General features: G+C 35.7%; 1 protein-coding gene and 1 non-coding gene across 2 annotated transcripts; one reads left to right on the top strand and one right to left on the bottom strand.

Annotated features, from left to right (window-relative positions):
* Window positions 1-7,049: 7,049 nt before the first annotated feature.
* Window positions 7,050-23,888, bottom strand: LOC134855144 (acid-sensing ion channel 1-like). Its single transcript, XM_063871562.1, has 11 exons — window positions 23,719-23,888; window positions 23,314-23,463; window positions 22,630-22,938; window positions 22,226-22,418; window positions 21,670-21,872; window positions 21,332-21,457; window positions 21,030-21,155; window positions 20,251-20,373; window positions 19,878-20,107; window positions 19,549-19,704; window positions 7,050-7,544 (listed from the first exon to the last, which is right to left on the bottom strand). The coding sequence occupies exons 1-11, from the start codon at window positions 23,737-23,739 to the stop codon at window positions 7,352-7,354; spliced, it is 1,830 nt and encodes a 609-aa protein (XP_063727632.1). The 5' UTR covers window positions 23,740-23,888; the 3' UTR covers window positions 7,050-7,351.
* On the top strand, window positions 12,471-12,542 carry Trnad-guc (transfer RNA aspartic acid (anticodon GUC)). The gene has a single exon. It is a non-coding gene; the product is annotated as a tRNA-Asp (tRNA).
* Window positions 23,889-24,001: the final 113 nt, after the last annotated feature.

Here is a 24,001-nt window from a genome sequence, read left to right as displayed (position 1 = left end):
AGGATCAAATTGGGTCAAGTGCTTTATCAAAGTTGGCCTTTTTAGAGAAGTTTTTTCAAAGTGATGAGAGAAAAACGTTTCAAATTTTTGATTTTTAGACATTACTTGGCCACTTAAATTACTCGAAATTAGTCTAAAATTCAAAAATTTTAAACTGTTTTCTCTCATCACTTGAAAAAAGTTCACTAAAAAGGCCACCTTTGATATAGCACTTGACCAATTTGATCCTGATTTTGCAAAATTCGTTTGTCATATGAAAATTGGGCTTAAAACATTAAATTGGACTATTAAGCAACAACTAATTTTAAAATTTTCATTCAGTGTTTTTTTGGCAAAAAGTTTTTCCAAAAAATAAAAAAAAACACTTCAATTTTTTTTTCAATTCAACGCAACTCAAAAAGCGTTTTTGTATGCAGTATGTCTGTTCTGCGCTGCTTTCACTTCCACCGTAATTTCTTCTTGCTTACCTGTTTCATATTGATATACTAGGATTAGTTGTTTTTTACTTAATACTTTTTGCTGCCTGTTTGGTAATAGTATTTTAAGATTAGTTACTTTAAAACTGGTCCAATAATTTTGGAAAAGTTTTCCTCCTTCGAATGTTTTCCATGTAATTAACTGTTTTTTAACGAAATTTCAGCGATTCCGTTACGAAGATTAGTTTTTCTTACGAAAACCTCCTATGCTAATAAACCACTTATGCCCAATTTATACCACACGAGATAGAGCCCAATTTATCAAGCAATAATGAAAAAAATTGAGAAGAATTTTTAAATATTTTTTCATGGTATTCAAAAATTCCAAAATTTGCTCTATTCTTAGAGCAACGGATTCCTCTTTTCTGTTCCGACCATTTGAAAAATGTGGAAGAACTTGGTACTCGCGTTAGTTTTAGTTTTTTTTTTGCTTTCTTCATTTTGTTTTCCATACAAAATCAACTACCACAAAATTTCATCGGAATGAGTAGAGTGTTATACCAAATTGAAGCCCTTTCAGGCGTTATTTGGAATACTTTAAATTGAGAAGTTCTCTCAGTATCGAGAAAAACTGGTTTTTAATTTCTATTTTTTCTTTCAATTTCGAGCAAATAAAGCGATCGAACAAGGGTACAATACTTGTTTATGCTCAATTTGAGCCCTGAAAACTTAATTTTATGCAATTTAAGTTAGTTTTTGGAAATTTTAGCGCCATTTGGGACCAAAAAATTTTAAGAAAATTCAGAAATTTTCAGCAAAAAATTTTGGGAAAAAATTTGATTTTTTTTTTGAATTTTTTCAAACTTTTTTTTGAGTTTTTTTTCCTTACCAATTATCAATTTTTTTGTCTAATTTGTTTATATATACCTATGACTGACAAATGTGCGTTATTCCTATGACAAACGATGCGAGTTGGCCAAAAATGCTACTCATACAATTATCATGCAATTCCAGAAATGCAGAAAATTGCTTGACAAACTCATGATTAATGAAGGATCATAGATGCAAATTGTATGACTAGTACTTTTTCATAAATCAAAAAATTGTTTTTTCTTTCAAATTAAATTTTTCAAATTTTGGATTGCGGTTAAGATGACGGTTAGTATGACCGTCAAAAAAGTAAGACCTGAATATAGATGTCTTGTACAACCAAAAAAAAAGAAAGTATCAAACTTTTGAAATTTGGAAAACATTTTCAAGGATGATCATTTTTAATATTTGATTTTTAAATTATTCAGGCATTGATCAAGGCATACATAAAAATGCCATACAACATAAATAGACGCTTTGAAGGTTTTTGGAGGAAGTTTACGCTGCAATACACCGATTTAAAATGTATGAAAGTGTATGAAAATTTTAAACCGATTTTTTCAAAGATTTAGGTCATGGAATTTTATGATTAGCGTTTTCGGTCTATGGAGGTCAACTCGGGAACAAAAAAAAGTTATATAGGTAAGTGAAAATATGGTTGCAGAAGTTAGTATTTTGATCTATTTTAGAGAATATAAGATATCATTAGCTCATGGGTCGTTGACAGCTGCAAAGCAAACTCAAAACTCTGTAAAAAACTCAAGAGGTCTTATAGTGGATCGGAATCTAATATAGGACAGAGGATCACACTCAGTATATCATTATCGTGCGAAACTCGGTTTCAAAACACACCTTACGAGTTTGCAGTAGGCACTGAAGAACTAAAAACCATTAAAGCACTTCAATTGCTTTGGCCACTGCTACAAACTAAAAACATTATACGCATACCAGCCAAATTACTAACAACATCAGATATGATACACGACATCTTCCCCCACAGCTTTTTCCCAGAAGATTAACAGGCAAGTAAGTTTTAAAATAGTCTTCACTAATAAATTTAAATTAGTACTAACCATTTTTTATTAATGTTTCAATTATATTTCTAGTCTTCACACTACGATCACCTACAAAACAGAAAAGAAAAATAAAAATACAAACTTGTTAAATTCTCTTAAAATTCGTTAATTTCTTGCACTAAATAATGTAATAAAATTCATACCAAGTGTAGCAATTTTATCTATAAATTATTTTCCCATGAAGCAGTAAACTTAATTACGATGAAAATTTATAATTTTAAATTTCCCCCAAACGCAGTAAAATTCAAATTCTATGCAATAAATTGATAAAATGAGAAAGCAGTACTAACCTTTTCAAATATTTTCATTCACTCGCGCAAGAATTCTATCCAAACTCGCACAGCTCGCCCACGAAGAATTGTTTAAATAATGATTTTACGTTTCAAGTTTTCACACTCAACAACTCTAACACACGATAACAAGTTTCAAACTTTCCTTTAACCCGGTTGGAAAGGAATTATATACTAAACCAAACTAACCAACGCAGCTTACTAAACACCACAAATTATAAAATAACAGCATGACTAAGAGAACAAAACCAACGGTACCCAAACCGGATTAACCCAGTTTAAAACTGGATAATTTATTCTTTTGAAGAACTATTATAAAGTCTAAGAAAGAATTAATAAAACACAAAAAAGTCGCAAGACAAACCCATACCAAAAACAATTTGATTTTAAAAAAAAGGACACAACCAAAGTAACATAAGAAAGACCAACATAAACCCAACATAAAACGTTATCACATAACGGACCTCTCAAAGAAACAGCATGAAATCATACTCCCACTCCTGGCCTAACCCACCAGAGAGGACGTCCTGAGCATTCTCTATAGCCGGCCTAACCCACCGCGCTACATCCACGCTTTGTGACCACACTCCTATTTTTAATAGGATGTACTCAAGGGTGAGTAACTCTTCAAAATAACCAAACTAAAACAAAACGCTTTTGTGAGAACGACTAACTAAAATCAATATTAAAAAATTGAATTAACATAATTTTATAAAATGTAAATCATACTTTGCCGTATATAGATCAATACACAACAACAAAGACGAACATCCAAAGACTAGATGATCCCATCACACTCGAACAAAGAATGGCTAAGCACAACCGACATGCCGTCCACAATCATAACTCAAAGGATTTAGAGTACGACTTGACTTCGCAGAAAAGGACTTCATTGAACTAGACCAATGACCACCTCGATGTTCAAGTATACGTACAGATCCGAGTTACAAGGCATCCCTTCCACACACGATCTTCACGCCATTCCCAGACGAGGTTGCACACAAAACAAGTTCTCTACATAATACAGAAAAACCCGTCATAGCAAACCATCTTGAAATCGGATTGATTTCATTGGGGATCACAGTCGTTGTCGAATGACGACATAACAATTTCCAGTCCAAAATTCCAGCGTCCTGGAACTTCCTTATCCAAGAGGAACCGGCCAAGAATATGATGTTCGCCAAATGCCAACGTTAATCATCCATCCTTCAAATTGCAGAAAGATAATTCTAAAAAACTCTGTAAAACCCGGATGGGTGGAACCTGATCTAAACTACATTTTATAATTGGATAAATTGGATATTTTACCACTGTAAAATAATTAATATTAACCAATCATATTCCATCTAACTAACAACCCACTTATTTGTAAGTGCTGAAATTACTTGTAATTTCAGCACCAGAGAGATTTGAATTTAACTTAGAAATTAGTTGCATCTCCAAGAGAACTTCAGCTGTCGCAATAAGCCAGTATACTCTAGATCTATCGAGCCAAGCAGAGACTAGTTAAACACCCTGAGACTAGTAGATATAAGAGTAAGATTAGGATCGGTATTAGACTAAGAAGTTGCACGAATCTATCCGGCCGAAAATGACGAGCAGACGGTGTACCCTATCCGAAATTACTCTATGAGTTTACCAATACTACCTAAACTCATTTTGTTTTCGGCTGTATTTTGGTTTGTTAGTTTCTCTTTCTCCTACGGAAAATCAGGATCAAATTGGGTCAAGTGCTTTATCAAAGTTGGCCTTTTTAGAGATTTTTTTTCAAAGTGATGATAGAAAACCGTTTCAAATTTTTGAATTTTGGACATTACTCGACCGCTTAAATCACTCGAAATTAGTCTAAAATTCAAAAATTTTAAACTGTTTTCTCTCATCACTTTGAAAAAAGTTCACTAAAAAGGCCAACTTTGATATAGCACTTGACCAATTTGATCCTGATTTTGCAAAATTCGTTTGTCATATGAAAATTGGGCTTAAAACATTAAATTGGGCTATTAAGCAACAACTAAATTTAAAGTTTTCATTCAGTGTTCCTTTGGCAAAAAGTTTTTCTAAAAAATAAAAAAAAAACACTTCAATTTTTTTTTTCAATTCAACGCAACTCAAAAAGCGTTTTTGTACGCAGTATGTCTGTTCTGCGCTGCTTTCACTTCCACCGAAAATTCTTCTTGCTTACCTGTTTCTTATTGATATACTAGGATTAGTTATTTTTTACTTAATACTTTTTGCTGCCTGTTTGGTAATAGTATTTTAAGATTAGTTACTTTAAAACTGGTCCAATAATTTTGTAAAAGTTTTCCTCCTTCGAATGTTTTCCATATAATTAACTGTTTTTTAACGAAATTTCAGCGATTCCGTTACGAAGATTAGTTTTTCTTACGAAAACCTCCTATGCTAATAAACCACTTATGCCCAATTTATACCACACGAGATAGAGCCCAATTTATCAAGCAATAATGAAAAAAATTGAGAAGAATTTTTAAATATTTTTTCATGGTATTCAAAAATTCCAAAATTTGCTCTATTCTTAGAGCAACGGATTCCTCTTTTCTGTTCCGACCATTTGAAAAATGTGGAAGAACTTGGTACTCGCGTTAGTTTTAGTTTTTTTTTTGCTTTCTTCATTTTGTTTTCCATACAAAATCAACTACCACAAAATTTCATCGGAATGAGTAGAGTGTTATACCAAATTGAAGCCCTTTCAGGCGTTATTTGGAATACTTTAAATTGAGAAGTTCTCTCAGTATCGAGAAAAACTGGTTTTTAATTTCTATTTTTTCTTTCAATTTCGAGCAAATAAAGCGATCGAACAAGGGTACAATACTTGTTTATGCTCAATTTGAGCCCTGAAAACTTAATTTTATGCAATTTAAGTTAGTTTTTGGAAATTTTAGCGCCATTTGGGACCAAAAAATTTTAAGAAAATTCAGAAATTTCAAACTTTTTTTTGAGTTTTTTTTCCTTACCAATTATCAATTTTTTTGTCTAATTTGTTTATATATACCTATGACTGACAAATGTGCGTTATTCCTATGACAAACGATGCGAGTTGGCCAAAAATGCTACTCATACAATTATCATGCAATTCCAGAAATGCAGAAAATTGCTTGACAAACTCATGATTAATGAAGGATCATAGATGCAAATTGTATGACTAGTACTTTTTCATAAATCAAAAAATTGTTTTTTCTTTCAAATTAAATTTTTCAAATTTTTTGGATTGCGGTTAAGATGACGGTTAGTATGACCGTCAAAAAAGTAAGACCTGAATATAGATGTCTTGTACAACCAAAAAAAAAGAAAGTATCAAACTTTTGAAATTTGGAAAACATTTTCAAGGATGATCATTTTTAATATTTGATTTTTAAATTATTCAGGCATTGATCAAGGCATACATAAAAATGCCATACAACATAAATAGACGCTTTGAAGGTTTTTGGAGGAAGTTTACGCTGCAATACACCGATTTAAAATGTATGAAATTGTATGAAAATTTTAAACCGATTTTTTCAAAGATTTAGGTCATGGAATTTTATGATTAGCGTTTTCGGTCTATGGAGGTCAACTCGGGAACAAAAAAAAGTTATATAGGTAAGTGAAAATATGGTTGCAGAAGTTAGTATTTTGATCTATTTTAGAGAATATAAGATATCATTAGCTCATGGGTCGTTGACAGCTGCAAAGCAAACTCAAAACTCTGTAAAAAACCAACTGACAATTTGTGGAATCCACCCATGTTTTGTGAAATTGAGCACTTGGTGATGGAAATCCAAAGCAAGCATGAATACTTAGATTTTGTTTTTAGAATATGTAATGTGTTTGTAAATCATATATAAAAACCAATTTTACTGCCTAGCGTTTGATTTCGGGTCTTTCGATTTCTCAGATTTTTTATTCCAAAACCTGTTCAAATTTCGGTGGAATTCGCTAAAAAAACTTTCGCTGAGCTGTCTATGGAGTTCAGTTTGCTACCAAAGTGTCTGAGTTTGTCATGTCAAGGATAGTTATTAGGCTTCTGCTTCCTTAGAATTGTCATTTTGTCTATCAAACCAAATGGTTGTTTCTTTCAAAGTTTTAGGTTTTATTGATCTTTCAGGTGATAAGAAACGTGTTGCACGACATAATATAGTCTTCTACAGCGTGATCCAATTTTTGTCAACGAGTCTTTACAGTTATCTGTTCTGGCAGAATCATGAGTGATTTGACGATACCGAATCCCTTTTTATTTAAACCTATGAGTCACATAAAATTTATGATACATATCTCGACCAGGAATGGACAACCCAGCCATTACTTAATTTGAAATTTCAGAACCTAGCCAAAGCAACCAAATAGATTTTTGATTTTGTCGGCAAAATATTACTGGAAGGAAAGAGAAAAAAGAAGGGCTGTAAATTATGAATTCAACAATTGGGATAAATTTGAAACATCAATCTGGGCAAATGATCAACCTTAAAGATGGGGAAAGGAGCGAGGTCAGATTGAATGGCCATACCTATTTTCATTCATCGGGTCTTTTCCAATATTGTCTGTTGGATATGGCCCAATCTATTTAAAATGCCTAAAAAGGATCAAGTTTTACATTATTGAGGCAAAACTGTAATGTCATCAGTCCTAAAACACTGAAAAATGAAATGTGCGAAAGACCCGACGATTTTGTTTGGTGTTTAAATAACTTTTTTGCCAACTGGCCTCATTCGTCCACTTGGGCGCGATATCGGCGGTTGAAGTTGTGACTCATGCGGATGATGAGGAGGTGGAGCACGTTGACTGACACCTCCACTATCTCGAACACAGTCAACATACTCGCCCCCGTGAACAGTCCCGCCAGCCCACCTGCATTCGATATGATAGAGAAGATCTCGTACTTGCGCTGCACATACGACCTATAACATAATAAAGTTGTAAGTCTCAATCGAAATTGTAATACTAGTTGCACTCGTTCATATATTGTAACCCCCCCCCCCCCCACACACACACACACACACACAGAGAGAGAGAGACACACTCCATCAACCGTAGGTTCCAAAATAGAGAACTCCAAAATCAGCCGGTATATATCAGCCGATACAGCCAAGATTTTGTTTCGACGCAAAATTGAGAAACGAAAATGGTTCTAGCATCCACAAATAGGTTGCAAATGTGAATTTAGCGGAGAAGCAGTAATGTGTTTTTGAGTTATGTATGATTAACTATAGTCATAGAGTAATTTCAGATAAGGTACACCGTCTGCTCGTCACGCTACCTTATTTTCGGCCGGATAGATTCGTGCAACTTCTTAGTCTAATACCAATCTTAATCTCACTCTTATATCTCCTAGTCTCAATAGATCTAGTGTACACCGGTTTATGCGGTTTAGTTTCTAGAATGAGAACAACTGTATTCTAAGTTTAATTCAAACTGTTCTGTATATAAGTTCTGTAAATAAGTGGGTTGTTAGCTTGATGGAGTATGATTGGTTAGTATTCAATACTTTATAGAGATAAAATATCAGAACAATTTCCAATAATAAATTCTAGTTTAGATCCGGTTCCATTTTTGATTTTACAGCTACTAAGTTCCTTTCTCGTAACATTGCACGGCATAAATTTGAACGGCGTAATTTGAACGGGGTGGGATTTGTATTAACCAAACAATTTAGCTTAAATAATTAAAATTTTGGCAAGCTTTTGAATTTTATTCTAAAATAATTATGATCATACCATAAATTGGTTCCCGAAAAACTGAATTTTTCTTCACAATTTATTGACTAATGAAACTTAGAATTCCTTCAAGTGATTTTTTGTATAAAACGGTTCGGTACTACTAAGATATAGTGTTCCCTCGAAAAAGCAACTATGCTAAACAGGTGTGTTTTGTATTTTTGAAAACTAATTTGGGTAAAAATTATTCATTTCAAGCATCTGGCGAAACATGTTGAGCCAGAAATTTTTCAGATAAAAAATTGTAATTACTATATTGTCTATATCAAGAAATATGCTCGCTTCATCTTATTTTACAATTGAACAACCATATTTGAGTTGATATAGTGTCCTCAAAACTCAATTTTGGCGGGTCCTGTTTCATTTTTCAACTTAAAATGGTGAGGGGGAACGTTTTACGAAAGAACGATACATAAAGTGTGATTGAAAAGATGCTGCGACTTAACAAGCTCTCGATGTTTTATTCTCAAGGACTCTGGGTGGGTTATTTTCCAGAAATTACCAGTCTATCATAGTACCAACGGTTCGCAAAAATTTAGGTTTTTATTCTACCAGTCCCCACACATTTGAATTTCAGCTTTTGACGTTGTCCTAAGGCAATGAAATTTTGCATGGTGAACAAAACAAAAATTGTGAACAAATTTGTTCTTCATACCTTACATCGTAACGTCACGCATTCAGCCAACATAATGACACAAATTTATGACACAACTTTGAAATTTGTACATTGAAATTCATGGTCGCAATCAAAAGCGTGCCGAGGATAGGAAGGAGGAGCGCGACCCCCCCCCCCCCCCCCTCCTCAATTCTGGTTGCCAAATTTTTCCAAAGCGTCCCCCTTTGTATAGCTTTAAGGTATCCATTTTTGGCTAACCACCTTCAAAAATTTTCCAAAGATGCATGTATCACTAATATTTTGGGGGGAGCACGCGCCAAAAAAAACGCATTTTTTAAGTCAAGACTTTCCAAAAAGTGCCCAAAAACGCCGTTTTTGGCCTTAAATGTTGTCTGCGGCGGGCGGATTTTTGGAGCCCTAAGGACCACCAGCCGACTTAGATTTAGCTTTGGTATAGCTTTAAGGTATCCATTTTTAGCTAACCACCTTCAAAAATTTTTCAAAGATGCAAGTATCACTAATATTTTGGGGGGAGCACGCGCCAAAAAGAATCGCATTTTTTAAGTCAAGACTTTCCAAAAAGTGCCCAAAAACGCCGGTTTTGGCCTTAAATGTTGTCTGCGGCGGGCGGATTTTTGGAGCCCTAAGGACCACCAGCCGACTTAGATTTAGCTTTGGTATAGCTTTAAGGTATCCATTTTTAGCTAACCACCTTCAAAAATTTTCCAAAGATGCAAGTATCGCTAATATTTTGGGGGGAGCACGCGCCAAAAAGAATCGCATTTTTTAAGTCAAGACTTTCCAAAAAGTGCCCAAAAACGCCGGTTTTGGCCTTAAATGTTGTCTGCGGCGGGCGGATTTTTGGAGCCCTAAGGACCACCAGCTGACTTAGAGGAGGGGGGTTTGGGGCGGACGCCAGTATCACAAATAATGAGGAGGGAGCGGAAGCCGAAAAAAAAGTAATTTTTTGTGAAAATTTTCCAAAAAATGTCCAAAAACGCCGTTTTTGTCCTATCTTTTAAAGATTTTGTCTGCGGCGGGCGGCTTTTCAATTTGAAATTGAAAGCGAGTGAAACAACCTAAAAATCTATCACTGTGATCTTTTTTCGTTAAGTTAAAGAGTGCCAATTTGTGACAATTAACGCGCGATATGATTCGCGCTACTAACGCGTAAGCGGAGACGAAATCCGTATTAGAAATTGTTTCAAATTGGTTGAAATAAGCTTATTTGCCATAATTGCGTTGTTACTAGGAGCAAAATCTATCACTGTGTACTTTGTATGGCGTGTGGGGTAATGATTTTCACAAAAAAATCTCAAATAAACGTAGTAAAATAAAATGAAAAAAAAAAATTACAAATTGGAATTTTTTGTGAAAATCATCCCCCCACACGCCATATAATTTTTTTTTCATTTTATTTCATTACATTCATTTTTTAAAATAATATTACTGCTGCATAGACCTTAAAAGGCAGTCAGAACATTCAGGGCTTCGCCCTGATACGAGCGGTCTTGTTGTACTTCGGCTCTGTTGAACGCCTCCACAATTAGCAGCTGCTCGATTAGGAAACAGAAGTTTATGGCGAATATATCACTAGGTTTCCTAATCGAGCAGCTGCTAATTGCACGCGAGTGGTATTCAATAGTTTGTTTCACTGGCTTTCGCGCTTTCAATTTGAACTCGAAATTTGAATTGCCAAATTTATTCGTTGGGGGGGGTAGAACCGAAAAGACTTGTAAGGAGGGTATAACCGAAAAGTCAAGATTTGTAAAACATCGAAAAGATTGCTGGGATTGGGACGTTATGTAACTAAGAGAATTGAAAACTTGAAAAGGGGGGTGAGGGTAAATGGAAAAGAGTCAAAAAAAATTACTCATAGCATTAATGGGCTTGCGACCTAAATAATAGATACTTCGAATTTATCAGAGTGCGGTCTGTAGTCAGACAACCGCGGATTCATATCAGAATCGAGATGAGAAATCAAACTTAGGAAATACATAATGGTACTAGTATGATAGCGGTCCCTCGAAAAAGCAATTATGATAGACAGGTCCCGCATGCATTTCGCATGTTAAAATTCAGTTATCCTGTCCTTGTATCAGCTATCACGTATTTTTTGGCCTGTTTTTTGAAAAACTTGCCTGCGCCGCAGAAAAATTTTGTCAAAATAAGGGGTCTTTTCCGTTATACCCCCCTAGCTAATAAAAAAAAAATGAAAATTTTTCTTACCAAGTTAAACTGATTTTCCTCAAAAATGCAGGGATGATATCCAGAGCGTTAAATCAAGCTAGAAACTGGCAAAAATTCGAACTTAGCGACAATTAAAAACGCATTTAGCATCCTTTTAATGAAAATTATGCTCGCTCGCACTCAGTAAAAAGAGAAAATAATCTATTATATTACAATTATAATTGTAATTTTATTAAAATTATAAATAATTATAAGCGCCAAATCTTATATAATCTCTTAATATCTCTTATAATCTCTTGTAATCTCTTATAATCTTTGTTTTTTCAGTCAAAAATCTCTAAAAGTGAAATCATGAAACTAAAGCAGTGTGCTGATATTTTGGTGGTCAACATAACTTAATTGCGCATCATGGAACAACTAACTATATTCAAGAAGAAATGAAAAAATAAAAACATTATAAATTTGAGTTGATTTGAAAACGGTTAAAACAATTTTCCAATTTTTTAGATGAGGGAGCTTTTTTAGATAAGCTCAACGTCGACGAAAAGCTTAAAATATAAGCAATTCAGGTTTAAGGTCGAAGGCAAAATGGGCAAAAAATAGTGATTAAAAACAATTATAATCGATTATAATGGATTTTTTTCTGCAACACAAATGAATTAGAAATTCGGATAAAACAATCGATTATAACCGATTATAATGCATTATATGTGATTATATTTGATTTCAATAAGAGAGATTATAATCGGTTATTAATTGATTAAATTCAATTTTTTCTCAATTTTTGAAAGACTGGTGCTAAAATCATATTATAATCTGAACTGGATGCGGGCGGAAAGTTGGCAAAAATTGGAGAAAAAAGTCAGTCTGAAGCTCAATTAATGGCTCAATTGAGTAAAAATGGCCCGTTTTTACCAGTCCCATTCCCATAATAATATAGTGCATTTCGTAGTAACATTGTCCCAATTATATAATAAACATTTTCATTTCATTTTTTCATAATTTAGGGGAGGGGTATAACCAAAAAGACCCAAATAGGGTCCTTCCTTATACTATTTTTGGAGAGTTCGGAAAATCAAATTGATCGACCTAAAAACCGCCCCTCCCCTAAAAAAATTTCTGCGCACGCCACTGTTCTCTGCCTACTGGCGAGTCTGAATACGCGTTTCTCTAAATACTGCTAAAGATCCAGCATGATCGATGAACGAATAAAATTCCCCAGTTAAACATTTTGTATTCAGTATTATGTAAACCAACAATGCGGTCAAACAAATTGGACAAATCCAGTATCCTACACTAACAAGTCTCTGTTAGTATAGTGGTGAGTATCCCAGACTGTCACTCTGGAGACCGGGGTTCGATTCCCCGACAGAGAGCATTTTTAACTCAATATTTTCACTCACACGCAGCAATTAGTATTATCTAAATTAGCCGAAGTATAAACCCCCACATTTTGAAATTTCCTTTTCAATTGCCTTACAAGTTATGATTGCTGAATGCGAGATGTGTTGTTACGATGCACCGTAGGAAGAACAAATCTGTTCACAATAGCTGGTTTGTTCACCATGCAAAAACTTCACCATGCAATCAAAGTTTACGAAATTCTCTTACGAAAATTGCGCAAATTTCATTCAGATGATGTGACTTTTCGGCTGGCTTATTTATATAGGATCAATTGAGCAATCTCCCCCCATTCTCGCGTGGGGGGGGGGGGGGGAGATAGCTCAATAGGTACTTCAGACATGTTTATAACCACTTGAAAATAGTTTGAATGATATGATAATATGAACGAGATTCTCCAACGAATATCGAACGCCAACTTTTACAATATCAAAGCTCAAAAATTACATTCAGAGTGAAAACGAAATCAATAAAACTGGGGCATATAAAGCGACTTTTTTCTGTCCTAAATGAAAAAAAAGCTAGCTCAATTGGTCAAAACGGGGGGGGGGGGGGGAATTGCTCAATTGATCCTTTATATACTCTACGCATTTTCGATTGGCTTATACTTCGACTGGTTTGTTATTCTCCAACAATCATTCAATTCAACGATTACTCAAACTCAGTGCTTCACCTCCTATTGTGCTTTAGTGCTTTGCTTGAAATTATCCGGACAAAGCGAATAAGGTACAAGTTAGATGTGTGATGTGTCCCAGGAAAAAGCAAGTATGAAAAATGGGTCCCGCAATTTTCGTGAAAATTTCAAAAACACAAGTAGACAAATGCGAACCATGTTCTGGAAGGTGTTGAGCAGGGCAGGTCAAAAACTAATTGTCATTGCAATTAATTGCATTTAGACAAAATTTTTCAGTGCAATTAATTGATTTTCATTCCTGACCAATTACAATTAAATGATTCCGCTCTACCAATTAATTTTATCAAACGCCTTTCTTAGAAATACCCGCACATTTCTCTGAAAATAAAATTTGTTTATTCATCAGACAGCAATTTTAAGATTTTCAGTACTGCAGAATATGCTTCCTCTAATCTTCGGCAAATTTCGCTGCCGCGAAACCTGGAAAGGCATTTATTTCGGAAAATCAACAAAAAATACTGAGAGAGTGAACTCGAGTCAAAAGTTGTTAACCAAGCGTGATGCTTCGGGTGACAGGACAAAGTATCCCATACGAAAGTATCCCATTACAAAATATCCCATACCAATATATCCCATACCAAAATGGCGTTCACATAAATGCCCAATGACTGAAATCCTCGAGAAAATTGACGAGCTCGCATCATATTTCCAGAAGACTTATATAAAAGGAGAAACAATTGGTCGACAACAGCGTGATCCTTTGTTCCCCCCAGCTCTATGGAATCATTACGACAACGCGGCGGCTGGTCTCATTCGAACAACCAATGCAGTTGAAGGCTGGCATAACGGCGTTACGTCGCTTTTCCAGGGCAGCCACCCCTCAATTCATACGTTTTTAGAAATAACTCAGCTTGATTCTCAAACCAGAAGTTCAATATTCTGAAAGCAACCAGTGGTACTACCAATCAAACCCGTAAAAAGAACCAAGAACTCAATGAAAAAGTCCGAATGATAACTAACTCTTATACAACCTCAGATAATGTAAATTATGTTCAAGCTCTGGCTCATTTAACACTCTCCTAGATTTCATTTTATCAAATTGTCGGCGTAATTTTCTCAAATTATCGGCATTTTGTTGCATTTTTAATTGTTTTTCCAAGAATCACAAAGTTTTTTTGCTTTATAGCCATCGTAGAGGTACCATTTTGGGGGGGGGGGGGTGATGGAGGCCAATATAACAAATATTTTGCCTTTTCCCTCACCCCGCCCCCTATACCGGTTACCCGGTACAAGGGGGGATTTAGGGGTCAATTTTTATCGGTTTCGAACTAAAATTTTTGATCCACTGTGATTCAATCGTTTGATATTTTGAGCAAGAGTCATATTCTTTAACCATGTTGCCAAGTGAGCTTAGAAAGTCATATCTTTATGCTATGATAGTTCAAAAGATTGGCAGAATTAAAACGTGCATTGAAATTTTCACGCTTTGAACTGAATTTGATTTCATGCTCTTTTTCAAAAGTTAGCATTGCTTTGATCGGTTTGTTCAATTTCGGCATATTGGTTTCAATTCCTTTAATTATTCTATTGCGATATTTTAATAGTTTCGATTCCTCAGATGGGCTTTTTTAATCAGCGTGGGCTACATCGTCCTGGGCTATTTTTACTTCTGGGATATTTTTGACTGGGATATTTTCGCCTGGGATAAAAAGGTAAGGGATAAATTGTCATGAAACCATGCTTCGGGCAGGTAATTAATTGTACATTTAATTGCTATTTATTTTTGGGTTGTTCCAGTTAATTGCAATTTAATTTTCAGTTGTCGAATTAACTTTTGACGTGCCCTGGTGTTGAGGCTTAACATTTTTCTTCAGGGACCCATCTAAAATTAAGGGACCCAACGATCATACTTACACCGCGAATAAAACTTCAATTTTAAAACGCGTAAATTGGGTTGACCTTAGACAAAAAATGATTCAAACTGCTCAAACATTTACTCAAACCGATTAGGTGGCTCTTTTCCAGTTTCCCACCCCCTCGCGAAATGGCAAAATAAAGCTGTGCAAAAATTGTTCACATGGCTATTTGCATGTTCTAAGTGTTGTGAAAATTTGTTCACCTGTTCACGCTCACAAGTTTTAATGCAGAAAAAGCCAAAAGGGGGACTGGAAAAAAGTCGATAATGTTTGGCCAGGTGTGGATTTTGGGGGGAAGGGAGCGGACGTCCTTCCCCTCAGGGATTCGACGCCCTCGCCAATCAAAGGATCCCCTTTGGTATTTTGTTTAATTTACTCATTTTCATCGTCCTTTGGTATATTTTTCAATTTATTCATTTTCGGCCGACCAACCCTAAAATTTTGGAACCAGTTTGAAATAAATTTTTTAATTTATATTTTATTTCAGTAAAAATTTTTACAAACATGATCCATAACTAAATCTTTCTTGATTTGTAAACCTGAGAAACCGAGTGGTTCAAAGATTTATTAAAAAAGATTGAAATCAGTAGGTTTCCTCTCTCTCTCCTCTAGCTTCGCAATAAAACCAGTATATCTTTAGATCTATTGAGACTACGAAATAAAATATCTAGGAATAAGAGAGGGATTGATATTATACCAAGGAGTTGCACTAACCTATCCGGCCGAAAAAATATAGCGAGACAAACAGACGACGTAGCTTATCCGAAATCATTCCATCAGACGGGCACCGCGGACCCAAACTGGTGCGACCAATGAGTCTCGAGGAGACCTACAACTAAATTAGTTTTAGCAATCATTAAACAAATTAAGAAAAAATAAGCAGAAAGGACGCTAATTACCAACAAACTATTTGTGCAGTAAAATCCAATTAAAGTATATTGAACTGCATCAAATTAAGCCGTAAACTTGAAAAATATATATTCTAAGACAACCTGGTAACATATCAATATAATAATAATCTAACGGTAATATAAGCAACAATACCGATTAGTCGTTAATTGAAGTTTTTCGACCTAAGAAACTTTAAAGCTGCAGAAATTTTTTGTCATTCCAAAAAATAAACACAAAACAGTAACTTGTTATTGAACATCAGCGTTCATTAATTTCCCGTCTCAATTATCCATTGTATGAAACATTTTAAAAAAATCATTTAAACATGGTCTCAAAATTTTTTAAACTCAATTTAACATTTTTTTTAACTCAATTTAATTTTCTATGTCAAACTTAACTTAACTTAAATTGTAAGGCTTCCTCTTGATATCAAGGCTTTCTCTTGATATCAAGGCTTCCTCTTGATGTCGATCACCCTTTAAATAAGACAAAAATACTTAAGCGCAGCGACCGCCAATCGTTTGAGAGTAGTACACATCATCCAAAAGAATCGATCTACTCGTCTTGCCACGACAAACATACGATCCAAGGATTTAGGATAACAATCACAAATCAATTACGGAATAACAGTTTAAGAAAAAAAATTAACACCAGGATTTTGCATCACTCCCTTTATCCTAAAACTTATTTCATTATGAAATATACCAAATAAACAAACAATAAATCTCCACAATTCCTAAAACTTATTTCATTATGAAATATACCAAATAAACAAACAATAAATCTCCACAATTGTCACATAAAAAATTCGAAACGATCTCGTAATATCACCACTTAAACAAAGAATAAGTCATTATATTAAATCAAAAAAACGTTCGCAACAATTTTTTTTTCTCGATAGACAAAAACAAACACTAAAAAATCGTTTTTCAAGCAAACGCAAAGCAATTTCAGATTCCTATACTACAGAAAAATGTAAATTGCAACAACAATTCAAAAGTCCAATAAAACACACTAATCAAAAAATTTAGACGAAAGACATTTTCCTGACTCCGAAGCGACAACATCAAACTTAAAAATTAACAGAAGAATAAATATGTACAGTGACAATGATTTTTTTCCAATTATATGTTTATACTGATAAGACGCATTGAGCCTTATACAATTAGAGTAATAACACTTCATAAAATTTGATTCAAGATTACGACAGACATTTTGAGAATGACTCTATCCTACCATTTGTCATACATTCAGATGTGATCAATCAGAAATACAAGAATAACAATATCATAACAAACTTGTTTTGCAACGGCTATAGTTCGTGCAAAACAAATCTAGAAGTAATAATCAAAAGACAGATACTTGACCTTTACTTACCCCACCTATGCAACATAATATTTCGATTATGAATATTTTTGATGCATTCTTTGATGCTTTATATTTTTGATTCATTCTTTGAAGGCTTTCGAAAACTCATCTGTCATCTGTTTGTACTTCATGTGATGGAGTACTAATATTTGGATTTGGTGATAATATTTCGATTATGAATATTCCATATTGTGAGGTTATCACCAAATCCAAATATTAGTACTCCATCACATGAAGTACAAACAGATGACAGATTTTCGTTTCCATGTTAAATTCTAGTGAATCATTTAATGCATTACCACGACAAACAACACGACATTCAATTGAAAGAAGGAAATTATATTTATTTACCAAACTTCTGGATACAACTAAATGTCCGCTATGGAAAAAATTGACCTTCAAAGAAATTTCGCATGTTTCATAATTGACTGCTTTTAACATAATTAAGATCTTATAGAACAAGCTAGAAAACAATTTCGCACAAAATGCGATACTAAAACAAATCTAGCAGATCAATCAGGTAAATTTTTAGGACCCTGAATGATATCATGACGTAATTATTAATAAAGCAAATGCAATTGCAACTGCAGCCATTCTAACAGTTTTATTTCTTGAAGTTTAGGAATCATCCCATTAGCGACAGATAGAACACCATTAAAATATGACATTTTTTTGGAACAGAACAGATACTACCAGTCTTAACTCAATATTTATGCATGCAAGAGATAATTTGAACGGAACAACAACTTTGAATCAACAAGATTTTGAAACCCCGTCACACTTTACAAATGCTGAAATCGTTAAAACAATGCCAGTAAAACATAACAAAGTATTTCGACAAAACATGCCACAATTGCAACACCACATAGTAACAATACACAGCTACAACAATCGAAAAAATAACCAACCAATTCCTTTTGGAAATTACAACCAAACCAACCAAATCGTAATTACTACCAACCAAATCAAAATAACAATCAACCAAAAAAAAACTATTTCTCTTTAGTAAATAGTCATCAATGGACTACCTATGACCAAAAACTCGTACCTTCAGTAGATAATCATAACAAAAAATCCGAACCATAACTATGACAAAATCTTTTTTCAAACCAAAACTATAACTTTTTCGCAAATAACAATATCAGCGAAAACACATCTGGTTTAAATTTTTATTTCGTTGTTTGGACCTAAAATTTGAAATTTTTGGTTTAGCATTTTATAGTGTTTCTATTAGGCTCGACCTTGTTTCAGTTGTGCTCGACCTATATTTCAACTGTTCTCGACGCATGTTTTGACTTTATCGACCAAAAATGGGTATGTTTCGACTGTGCTTGACAGATGTTTCGACTGTCTTGACTATCAATTAGCATGAGCAAATTGACAAAAATAAAATGTATGCTTTTCAGTTGATTTTTTGTGATGATGATGCTTGATTTGGTGGCAAAAAAGTGTGAAGGTGGCCAAAAATTTTTCACTTGGAACAATTTCTTGTTTTTCCAGCCCGGACCAGACTCAACAGGTGAGTTGAGATTAAATTGAACATTTGACAAAAACATCTATATTTTATTTCGGTCAATTTGCCGAATAAGTAAAACAGGCCCGAGGTCCGTCACGTATGTCCAGACGTTCACAAAAAATTTTTCACCTAGTCCAAATTTTGGCAGCCAAAAAACTGCACAAAATTGGATATACTAAATTTGATTGCAAAAATCCGAGCATAAAGTTGCAAAAGTCTGCAAAATGCATGTCTAGACGTAGCGACTTTATGTCCAGACTTTTGTACCAAATTTTAGTAGGTCCAGACTTTCTAGACTCATACTCTCGGCGAGACTACGCAATGTGGGTCTCGATCCGGATGCGGCGCGTCTTTCAAAGTCTGGACATGAGCCTGGGATCTCGACCCGGGGGTATTCAAAATCCATCATCACGAACCGGATGTATGACCAGTAGCGCAAAAGTTATCTAAAACGCTTTTGGAGTCAATCTAATCTAATTAAAAGGGGTAGCGTGCCAAAATCACATAAAAATTTGATAAATATGGTCTTTTATTTGTGATTTGGGAGAGCCAGAAACTCAATTTGGTCGACCTAAAAAATATTTCCCCTACTCCCTCGAAAGACCCTAGATCCGCCCCCTGTGACTGGCTGTTAAAAAATGTGGTGCTAAGCTCACTTCATAATGAACATGTCGTCGAGGAACATCCTGACCTCCACCATGTTCTCAGCCATGTACTCGTACTCTATCTCGTCTCCGAAGAACACTGGCATGTTGTACACTGCCGCCAGGGGAGCCGGAAACGCCCCAAATGACATCTGGAAGTCATAGCGACTAAAAGACAAACCAATTTCATTCTAGACAACATAGCATTTCTAAAGCCTTTTTAAAACTTTTTTGGATAGTTTTTATTTTCTTTATCTGTAATGTCCTGTTTTTTCTTGAAACTCTAGCTAAGCCCGAAACAATTCTATTCGAACTAAGTTATTTTCAGGTAGTTCGTGTACCTGAAGTTGCATTGCGGCTTGCACTGTTGATAGCAGTTCTTGAGGATCTCAGTCTTGTTCATGTTGCACATGAGTCCCTTGTACATGTTGCACACCTGTGGTCCCGCCAGATGTTCCATCGAAGCCGGCAGTTCCGATGCATTTTTGAAGGGCATGCCCAGTTCCCGACATCCACAGGAACCTATCTCGGCGTCCGAGGCACACTCGTCTATGCAGGCGGAGAACGAGTACTGAAATTGACCGAAACTGAAACTTAGAAAGAAGATTATTTCCAATTCACAGATCCTATGATTCTTTATTCACTGCAAGAAGAAACCTGATCAGCAGGAATTGAACAGAAGATACTGCATATTTTGACACAGCACGCATTTACCTGGTCGAAGTAGGTGAGGTGACCGGGAGATCCTTCGTAGATGCAGTCCATGGTGTCCGAGTCATCCAGAAACTCGGAGATGCGGAAACTCAGCAAGTAGGACACGCCGGGCGACAACAGGATCTAGGCCATACTTGGTTATTTTTAAGATAGACGTTTAAACTTAACTTAATTCAGGTGTCGCCCTGATCAAAGAGCTGATGAAACAGACATTTTGAAAATTGACTGCAATGCATTTTGGAGGTTTTGAAGTTTGTAAGATTTTGGCTCATTTTAAATTTAAGAGCTGTTTGTCTTTCTGATTATCATACGTCCCTTTGACAGTAGAAGCTAGCAGCGGATGACTACAATAAATAATATTGAAATTTAATAATTTTGGTTCCTGCAAATTGCAGACGAGCTATGAAAGGCTACTCAGCCTGTCTAAAGATAGGTCATTTGAATTATTTTTCCACATTCCAGATTGAGTTATTTTGTTTGATGAAGCTCTTTTTTGCGCCTCACGGCCACTTTTTTTTTACCTCTAGAACTTTTATGTAATTTTACATATGCATCCAAAATCGACCAGGCTGTGGTAGATCTGAAGCTAGGGGTCAAATTCGAGCTCGTCCTCACACACTATCATTGGCATGGCAGGGGAACGAAATCATGATATCAAAGCGCCCGCCTTACCAGTTTGCTCAGTGTGAATAAAAGGACGAATTGGGAATTTCTCCCGAGGAAAAAATTGTCGGAAAATAGCCTGCAAAACTGTGACATTAGTCATGATGAAATGTGACCTGCTGGCTGTCGTCGGAGACAGTGACACTCTTGTCTCTGTCCTTGATGTCGAATGAGACCCCCAGGTAGTTGTGCAGCACCGCACTCCCGTCATCCGCCATCGTGTCCAGGATCAGATGGAGAGCCTGAATCCCTAACCAATTAGATGCTTCCCACGCCATTCGATAGACAAAATGTTATCTATATAATTTAATATCCGACAGTTTACATCCTCGTAAATTAAATATACATTTGTTGAAATTCAATAGCTCACAGATTATTCGAATTCGAAAGCTAGATGTATGTGATCAATTTGATTGACCTGAGCCTGTCCAGCAGTGTATACTTTGTCGTCATCTGGAGTGAACACCCAGCAGAACCCACTGGGGGTGAGGTACTGGCTCCATGCATCAGCAGTCCTACAGTCCACCCCCTTCCACGTGCAAAACTACGCAAGCACAACAACGCAAATAAACCTATTGATTCGAACATCTCTACAATTGACCGGAAGCGTCTCATAGCAACCATGTTTCTGATCTCTCGCCTCTCAATTACGCAAAAAAAAGATTGGTAGTGTTTTGCAGCTTCAATTTTACTTGACCCACCAAAATTTTGGTGATTTTCAATTCAATCTTTGCTTTGATTAAGCTTTACACTGACCATGACGAGTTCTAGCAACACAGGAGTGGTGGCCCTGAACATGTCGATGGTGGACCCCGCAACACTGTCGTAATCGAAATTGAAGTCATAGTTGCTCCACATCACCATGGTGCTCTCGAGGTCATCCCCCAACATGTACTTGGCCTTGGCAGCCGCAGTAATGTTGGACATGTTAACTTGCTCATTAAACGCCACCACCACTCCTGAAAGTGAAAACACAATGCATGAGTTTTATTAATTGCAGCTTTAAAACTTTTAGTCCTTTCGGATTGAAATTCATTTTTTTTTCATCTGAAATCCCAGATACTCAGATTAAACTCTGTTCAAATGTTCCCCAATGCTTAGGAAATGTTGACTAAATATAGCCGGGACAGGTGGCAGCTTGTTTATTACTCTCCCATATTTTCGAAAAATTTGACGTTATTTGGTTACCAAATATGACGTCGACGTAACTTTATAAAACCTAAAACAACCAAAAATGCAACCGATGTTTTCATTCATGGACTGTCCTGTCCGACTAAAAGTTCTTCAAAAAGTAATCGCTCGTATAGCATACCAGTGTGTTTAGCGAGTGCGGCCGCCACGTCCTCCTGTAGGTCGTTCTTCACCTCTGCGAACATGGGGTTGTAGGCGATGCCAAGTATGAAGCGGAGGGCGGGTCCCGCGTTGCCCTCGAAGTAAGCGTCCATCTTGGAGATGTCGGGACTCGGGTCACAGATCGTCAGACGAGGAAAGCGCACCATGCTTTGCTGAAATAAACTGCTCATTTGGTTATTACTTGTGAGAAAACAAATTTGCCGATAGCATTTTGTCTTCAATCAGAATTGTGACTTCTTATCTATGACTTATTTTTATGAAATGTTCTTGAAGGAGCCTTGAAGTTGCAGGAGCCATGAAGCTGTAACTCAGAAAAAATATGTTGTTTGCCGCAACGTTCGAATGGATGATATTTTTTAAAACCTGCTCGTAGCTCAAACTCGTAGTAGTTGCCGCCGGACTCTTCAGAACTGCATCTTCCATCAGATCGAGCAAGTAGAAGAAGAAGAGTCCATTCATGAAGAGAATAGCCACTGCCCAGAGCAGCTTGGCGAAAATACTCCTCTTGGAGAAGAGGGCGTAGATGCCATGCAAGGAGCACTGGTCCCCGAAGTCGTTGACAATCACTCGTATCATGTTGAAGGTGGGGTCAATGGTGCTGAAGTCCTTCTCGGATCGGAACCGCTGTTGCTGGCCCTCTTTGCTTGTTTTAGGCTCCATATTCATGTCGACCTTAACAACAGCATAAGTGCGATAGGGTTTATCTAAAGCTGTTAACCTTACCGCAAATCAAAATATCTCTTTTTTCGGCCTGTACCTTCAATATAAACGTTTGAAATCAACATCTATCCCCTCTGATTGACCAAATAACGATCCGCCGCCTTAACTTTTACTCTGGATTAAACTTGCTCAGCGCTGCGAGTGAAATACTTAATTCTGATTGGTTGAGCGTTCCTATTTAGAGCAAAAATGGGATCCGCTGTCATAGACCGCTGTAAATGTTCAAAAAATTTTAATGTTCAAAAATCGTCACAAAACTCTGCACAAAAGCTCATTCTTGCTCCAAACTCTCACATGTGCACCTATAAATATATCTACGGAAGTTACCTTTGAGCCGGATCCATTGGATGCCTCATCATAGTGCTCGTCAAAGCCAGGGTTGGCCACTCCCGGGGGAACTATGGCCTTGGGACCCAACAGACCTCCTCCGAATTCCCCGTCAAGCTCATTGGCCAGCTGCTTGAAGCAATCCGTATTCTGAAACAATGTAATTTTTAAATTTACTATGAAAAAGAGCAAATCAATCTCAAAAAGAAGATTTTACTTTACAGTCCCATTGAAAAAGAAACTATAATTCTTTAGAAGAAAAAAATGATCTAATTTCTAAAGTAAAATATTCAATTTGAGAATTATTTGCACCTTTTTGAAACTTTTTGAGACTGAAAACGAATTTTTTTTCGGATGCAAATTATACTCTCTTTACCTTTATTTAGTCAAACAAAAAAGGCTTACCTCAAAGTCGTCAAGATTCATTCTTCCTTTCTTTTACATATCTTTCTTCTTTTAGTTGAATGCTATTGAAAGAAAAATGAGAAAAGAAAAACTGAAACAAAACAGCTGATGTCATGAAATATTGATATATCTGCAGATGTAAAAGCAGAATTCTTTTATAATCTCACAACTTCCTTTTTACACTCTGTTTGAGAAGTTATCAGGAATGCAATCCAAAAACCACCTGCTGTCAAGAACCAAAACATAGTTAAGTACTATTTTATGACCATGTCAAACTGCAAGC

Source organism: Symsagittifera roscoffensis, chromosome 1, assembly GCF_963678635.1.
Source record: "Symsagittifera roscoffensis chromosome 1, txSymRosc1.1, whole genome shotgun sequence".
In the NCBI taxonomy this organism is placed as follows: Eukaryota; Metazoa; Xenacoelomorpha; order Acoela; family Convolutidae; genus Symsagittifera; species Symsagittifera roscoffensis.
The sequence above is the reverse complement of the archived record's forward strand: the minus strand, read 5'-3'. Positions and strand labels throughout refer to the sequence as shown.